Genomic DNA, 7,471 nt, shown 5'->3' with positions numbered 1-7,471 from the left:
TCCGTAGTGAGAGGAAAACTTTGGACCAAAAAATCCATCCTAACTTATATTCATATTTTTGTCTTCATCAGAGGTTTGATTGATGGTGATGTCACCTATTTGTTTGATTGTGATATTCAATTAATAAAAGCTGCTTAAAATACATGAAAAAATAATTGTCCCTTGAACAACTATATATATAGGTATAGGTATAGTTGTAAAAAATATTACCTCAAAGGTCCCAAAACTTTTTGTAGTTACAACCTGAAACGAATACAATTATAAGTCGCATATTTCTTTATTTCCTACGAAATCTTTTACATATTGACACGACGTAAATTTATTACAAAACTCATTATGAGTGTGAAACCCCAATTTAATAATATTGAATGAAATAGTTTTGTTAGCCAAATTATCAAATTATATTTCAAAAGATAAGTATAAATTCTTAAAACTATAATTATATCATTTGACATTTTTCAGTTCTATTCATGGGTGTATTTGCAGCACAATGAAAAGCCTTTGAAAATTCGGGTCTATTAGACAAAGGTCCAATAACACGATACTTGTTCGGAGAATGATCATCAAATATTTCGTTGAAAATGTGTTCTGGATTATATACAGAACACCAAAGATTTGCACTACTTATCCAATAGAGTTGTTCCTGGGTATAATTTAACCCTGGAAGAAGATCTTCATCATGGTCATCATTCTTGATGGCTGAGACTAGAAGAGATGATAAATAATGATTGAATTTTATGTAAAACAAGAGAAAACAGAATATTACGATATGCTTTATGTGCGACATTAATTCCAACATTATCTGCCATGTTCTCACTAAACAAAAATTATCCGTCTAAGGGTGTATCATCAGAATGTTCATAATTATTATACTGATTAATCAGACATTGCTTCTTGTCTTCAAACATTCTGAGTGTGGCATTGCTCCACCAATTCTCTTCTTCTCCTTCAAAGGCATAATATATTGGTTAATAGGGAAAATTAGTATTCTACGTACTAAAAATACCTTTTTCGTTAATTGTTCGTCCACGAACATCGAATGCATGTGTGATTTCATGGCCAGCGATGAAAGCGAGGAGTGCAAAGTTAATATATTTTGGACGATCTTCTGCATATATTATTCCTCGAATTATACCGGCGTAAATTTCATAAGCATTTACCAATGATCTATAAGCTCCATTACCAATTGCAATCGTTCCACTCTTTGTCCAGTGGTTTTTGGTGACCTGAAAAATGAAAAAGTTTTTTCACAAATAAAAATTAATAACATAATGTTTAAAAATACCGGAACTCGAAGTAATGAATAGTCCTTTGTTTTTGAGTAATGCATTAATGACAGCATATTTGTAAAGTGTTTGTCTTTTTCCAAAGATTGAAGCCCCTGATAGTATTTCTTGATTTCCACATCACTTAATAGTTCAGGTGGGTATCCTATAAGAATCTTCATTTTCCTCATTTTTACCTCAGCTCGCTTCTTGGTCTCATCGTCCATCCAACTAACCTCACTTAAACTCTTTAAATATTCATTTTTCAAATACGTATCAAGCATTACAGATAGATCCTTTGGTATTTTAGCCAAGTATCTTCGAATATACATCGAACTCATTCCTATTCCAATGGACTCTTCGACTATTTTGTAACAAACTTGAGTACGATCCGTCTCTGGTGCGTAGCCAAAGACAGGAGTTAAATAGTTATTTGCAATATCTTGTGCTTCCTTATTTAGGTATAATAAGGAGTCTTCTACAACTCTCCAAAGCATATAATTTGCTTGGACTCTAATTGGGGTCTTTAAAATTAAATTTTTCAATTTTTCAATGTACGAACGTCCATATACCACAACTTCTTCCTCCTTTTCCACCTAATAAATTACATAATTTAAGTATTGATAAAAAATTTTGAATGGTTAAATTTCAAATTAACTGACAAAAATACTAGAGTTTGAAATCATGCCGTTAATATAGCTTTGCCAATCAATGCATCCGTCTAATTTCCTTAAATCTTTAACTTTCATCAATTCATATTGATCCGTTAAATTTGGATCCTTAATAGATATATTCATTAAGCTTTTTGAAATTCAAAGACTTGAAGCATCTCTTTTCTGGCTTTTTCTTCCGTTGCTCCCAGTAAGACTGCCATATTTACCATATATTGAATATATTCCTATTCCATATAAAACTTGTTTTATAAATTTTTGTACATATTTTATCAATTAACTTACTATAATACTATCATTTCCAAATTGGAGTAAAAACTTGGAAAATCCTACATATGGCTGATCCAACGTTATAATTCTCTTGTTAGGGTTTTTGATATCCGTTTCGACCAAAAAATTAAGAAAATACTTTGCGGAAAACCCCAATTTTCTTAGTTTGAGGGTTTCATTGTACCATCGATAGGTTTGACGTGGTATAGACCAAGAGTCACATTCAATAACGGGCCATCCTCCCATTTGCTTTAAGATATCCTTCATTGGAGTTACACCTAATTCTTCTATTTTATTTTCATCAATGCATGTCTTGTAAAAGGTTTTCATATCCTTAAATATCTGTAGTTCTGATGAATTGAGTTCTTCATTCATTAAATCATTGATCTAAAACAAAAACAAAAAAAATGCTATATATATTAACATAATGGACAAATCAAAGTTTTTATTTAAATTAATATATTTCAAATGGCCACTACCTACAATGAAACATCCAATAACAAGCGTATTTCTTTGTTTATTTTAAATCTTTTGATTTCAATATTCTGTTTTATTAATATTGGATGCACTAGTCCATAAGCTCTGGTTAGTTTTTTATACATCCAATCCTGTTTTTAATACATTTTGATTTTTTCCCCAGTATTTTAACATTCTTATAGTTTTGAAACAACTTTTAAAAATGAAAAAAAAAAAAAAAAAAAACTAATTTCAATTGAAAATAATTGTATTTATTCTTTGGAAAATTTTAAATTTATATCAAATGTTAGCTTATATTTTATATGTGATCATTCCATTCTGAGAAAACACAATTTTAACGTTAAGAAGTCACCATATTTTAAGTGTTTTTTTTTTTTTTTTTTTTTTTTTTTTTTTTAAATAAAAGAACGCCTTGGTACAAAACAAAATTACAGATTTATGATGAGCGGGGAAGTGCTACTAGAATTAAAAATGAAATTCAAAAGAAAAAATAAATTTTGTTCACATGTTTGTAAATTGGTTTTTGAATTTGCTTATAGTCTACAAAATCACATTTTTCATTATTAAATCACTTACATCCCTAATTAATCCATCCTTGGTTTTGGTCAAGACGTTGACTTTTTCTTCGCCATTCGGAACAATGGTTTTGTTGATGAACCCTCCACAAGAAAATGCATAAAAATCATCACATGGGTTTACGGTACTGTCCATATTTTCTAAGATAGTTTTAGCTGTTTGTTGACAACCAATAGAATTGCAAACTTTATTTGCATTTATGAAGTCTTTGATTGTTGTAAGAACAATGATGAGTCTTAGATAAATATTCATTCTAGAGCATTATAATTTGAAAGGTAATGAGCAATTAGGGTAATTGTAAACTATATAGTGTTAATTTTGTCAGCCATGACTAAACGAAATGTATTCGACAAGAAATGTTTGTTAGTTTTTTTATGACGATTACGGGAACAAAGTGAAAATGAAAAATCAAAAAATATTTTATTTTATTGACGATATGAAGGCGAAACTACGTATACGAAATATAATGATGATGGGATGATACTAAACTTCTATATGGCAAATATTAGGGATGTATCGGTCTAAAATGTTGACTTGCCCTCCAGTCTCGTCCTCAATGTTTCGTACACATCGTAAACAAAAGCATGGGCCGCCTCATAAAACAACTGTTACTTAAGGACGTCATCATCTTTATGTCAGCTATTGAGGGGATCATCAATTAATCTCACCAATATTTTATGAGAATAAATATACTTTAATTAAGCCATAAGTTAATTATTATCCTACAAGAAGAATATTATTATTCAAAGTTTTAGTAAACTAAGGTATTTTACTATAATATTCCTTTAAAAAAATTCTTTCTTTGGGTTATCTTTGGACGGGACTGGACTGAATAAGACAAATTTTATGTTTCATATTTAGGACCGATACAAACTTACCTAATACATTACCTTGACAGTTTTTTAACAAGAAGAACCATTCAAAAAAGCTTGTTAAAGCTGTTTGGATTTGTTTGCTGGGAGTCGGGTAAAAGGACTTTTTCAGACTAAATTATAAGTAGTACAATTTAAAATTGAAACTCGTATTTTGAAACACATGTTGAGTCACAACATGTGTTTATATTTTACAAAAAAAATATGAATTCATTGTCCTCAATGTTGCCATTTCTTTTAAATAATTTTTGTGACGTAGATAAGTTTTATGATGTCCTTTTAGCGTCTTGAAAGTAAGGGTAAAAGTACTTAAAAGTACTCTAATGGCTAGTGTGTGTTGAAAAGTATACACTTGTGATTCAAATTTAGAATAGATAACAATTTTTGTTATTGGCCAACTTTGATATTTTCAATACAAAAAAAAAATCTTTAGGATTGAATTAAAAAAATTTGTTGTCAAGAGAGCTCGCATACTGAAAATTTGTACAGGGATAGTTTGTACTAGGATTACTAGCACTGAGAAAATTTGAATTTGTATGAAATCCAGAGAGATGTGAACGATGTACTTCGTCTCTTCATTAATTTTCTTTCTTATTTGAAGAGGAGGAAGCAGGTTGTACAACGTCGTCACTCATGGGACTTGAATAACTAGAGGTATATATCTAGAACCTGCGATTCATACCTCAAATGGATCTCAAGTCAAGTTATGAGACCTTAACAAGTGATATATATACTCCTTCAACAAATTTTTAGGAGTATGTTCATAATTTGATATAATGATACTTGAATATCTAACTTTATTTTTAGTAATGAACTTTAGTGATATTTATAAAACAATTTGTATAATACAACTTTATAAATTCATTTATTCCAATTAAGAATGTGAATCCGGCTCCCAATTTATTCATGTGTATGTATGGATAACCAATATTAATGTACATTCCTTTGTTAATGTTTAATTCCATTAATTGAACAATTTGTTTCAATAAATGTAAATATATATTTAAACACTACAGAAACTCTCTATATTCCTTACTTTGTATTTACAATCTATATCTAAACTGTAAAAATGGTTTATTTAATAAAAAGTCAAAGAGGTTTAAAAAAAAACTTAAACTTAAAACTTAGGTTTAAAATTGAGATATTCCAAAAAGACCGATTTTTATTTAAATATTAAATGTTTCACCGCGTTAGCATTTTTGCCGATTACAGATGTTATTGATGGATTTGTCGAGCTTGCCGATGATCGTGATTTGACCTCATAAAAGACTGAATATCCTCCTTCCGTACCTACTTAGTGACTGGGGGGTGGAGGGGTCTACTCCCAACTTTGAAGGGTGCATCCAGATACTTACGAATGAGGTTGCCTTTTTTTCTAACCCTAAAAGGACAGAAAGGGCAGTATTTTCGGATCCCCATTAAAGCCTAAGATCCCCAGTATACTAAAGCGTCTCCTAATAATTGATGCACTACTGTGAAATTTTTTAGATTTTGGCATTTCTAAGTGTTTCGCATATTTTTTTTTTTACGTAATTGTCCTAAGTAAAAAAAAGAATTAAGGCAGTTGGTAGATGAATGCTTTGCTATCCTTCTATTTGTTCCATCTGGACTTGGATTCATGAGAGCTTGAACAACAGTCTTTATTTCACGATTTTTGTCTGCGACTCCCACTGTATCCACTAATAATTTTTCATACATATGCCAGTTTTTGAGGCAAGATTTTTGTTCCCGACACTTGCCTGTGCAAAATACAGTTCGTCCACCATAAAATGTGGTGCATTATATTTTATTATTTCTCCAAAGTCAAAGTGTCGTCCCAGTATGGTTGGAGCTCCGTTTGTAAAAACTGCAAAAACCATATTCCATAAAAGATGGTCGTCTCTGAAGAAGTCATACAAGAGTTTCTTTACATTGACTGCCTTAGTTGTTGTTGTAAGAGGCTTACAAAGTAAAAAATCTTCTTTTATCACGTCTTATTTCATAGATTAAAAATGTCAGTGACATCATCGTGTTGGATGATGAATTTAGCAGGGCTTGAAATTAGATCTACAACTAATTGAGCAAAAATGTAATTGCTCATGTCGTCTATTTTACTTCTGATAGTGTCATTTGAACTGATTGGTTTGTCGATGGGTACAAAGCCTTCAACAAATCTGGCTCTCTTCTCCTTGAACTCAGCAAGGGTTGTGTTTTTGTATTTCCCATCTCCATGCAGATTTATCAAGTCTTCCTTGAGTTGCGCCGATGCTAGACTAGAATTGTTCAATTAGGCAGTGCAAATAATGTATTGAGCACGCTGACTCGCACACGTTCCTTTATACAGGTGAATCCATATTGTACATATTCGTCAGACAATTTTATTTCTTTGCTCGACATAGTTATTATGAAAAGGGACTGTAAGATTAAAAGAAAACTAAAAATGACGTACAATCACTACAGGCACAAGTTGACTACTGAGCGAACCAAATTATCTGCAGCCCAGATAGCAAAGCTCAGAAATGTTGCCTGATCACCCGCAGCCAATAATGGACCAAGCACTTTGTCAAGTGACAAATACACAAATGAGCAGTATTTGTTTAAAGTTACACATTTTTATTAAGCAACTAAATATTTTTAATCTAACACGGAGAATAAACTTTTTTGAATCTCACAGCAGATCCACCCCTGTTGTTGATTCATGTTGGAATCCCCCCGCTCTGAACGATGCAACGCTGTTGTTAATCCAAGTTAAGAATCACTGATTTATAGCATTGATTTTATTGAAATTCTATTATTAATATTAAAAAACTATCTCTTGTTGAAGCTTAAAATTCAAGTTGTTCAGATTTTTATGGACCACTCGGTAGAAGAAAAGATACAGAGAGAAGGATGTGGAAAGAGACAAAGGGAGAAGAAAAAAGGAAAGAGAAGGAGAACATTCAGAAAGAGAAAAGGGAAATGGGGTTTTATGTTGGTCAAAAACAGCTCATTTTGAAGCTCTATGATTTTAGAGGTAAAAATTAAACGTATGTATGCCAAATTAGTTATCTTTGCATTTTTTTTAATTATGTAGAGGAACGCATTCTAAAAAGATTTTTTCGGTGTGTTGTTGATCGATAGATCAATTGTACGAGTGTTTTTTTGTAAGACTTTTAAATTTTAACTTGGAGAATATTTAACATATTCATTGGAATATTAAGAGCTAGTACTAGCACATCTGTTAGTGTTATCACTACTTATATGTGTATATTTAATATATTTTTTAGCTGTTAGATATGTACCATTTGGTAATAATCGATCCTGTTCTTTTTATCGGACCCTTGATAAACCTCCCATATTTATCCATTCGCGTCCTAATTCT

At 31.1% G+C, this 7,471-nt stretch overlaps 1 protein-coding gene across 1 annotated transcript; it reads right to left on the bottom strand.

The window, feature by feature from the left end:
- Positions 1 to 377: 377 nt before the first annotated feature.
- LOC121130777 (neprilysin-2-like) lies at positions 378 to 4,288 on the bottom strand. The gene is given in 9 exon segments (XM_071893870.1): positions 378 to 705; positions 767 to 946; positions 1,007 to 1,226; positions 1,286 to 1,861; positions 1,928 to 2,068; positions 2,071 to 2,163; positions 2,222 to 2,593; positions 3,260 to 3,512; positions 4,150 to 4,288. Coding segments are annotated over 9 exon segments (2,130 nt in total). The 5' UTR covers positions 4,179 to 4,288; the 3' UTR covers positions 378 to 439.
- Positions 4,289 to 7,471: the final 3,183 nt, after the last annotated feature.

This window comes from Lepeophtheirus salmonis, unplaced genomic scaffold (genome assembly GCF_016086655.4).
Source record: "Lepeophtheirus salmonis unplaced genomic scaffold, UVic_Lsal_1.4 unplaced_contig_1195_pilon, whole genome shotgun sequence".
Classification (NCBI taxonomy): Eukaryota; Metazoa; Arthropoda; class Copepoda; order Siphonostomatoida; family Caligidae; genus Lepeophtheirus; species Lepeophtheirus salmonis.
Note: the sequence above shows the minus strand (reverse complement) of the source record. Positions and strands in the feature narration are given on the sequence as shown.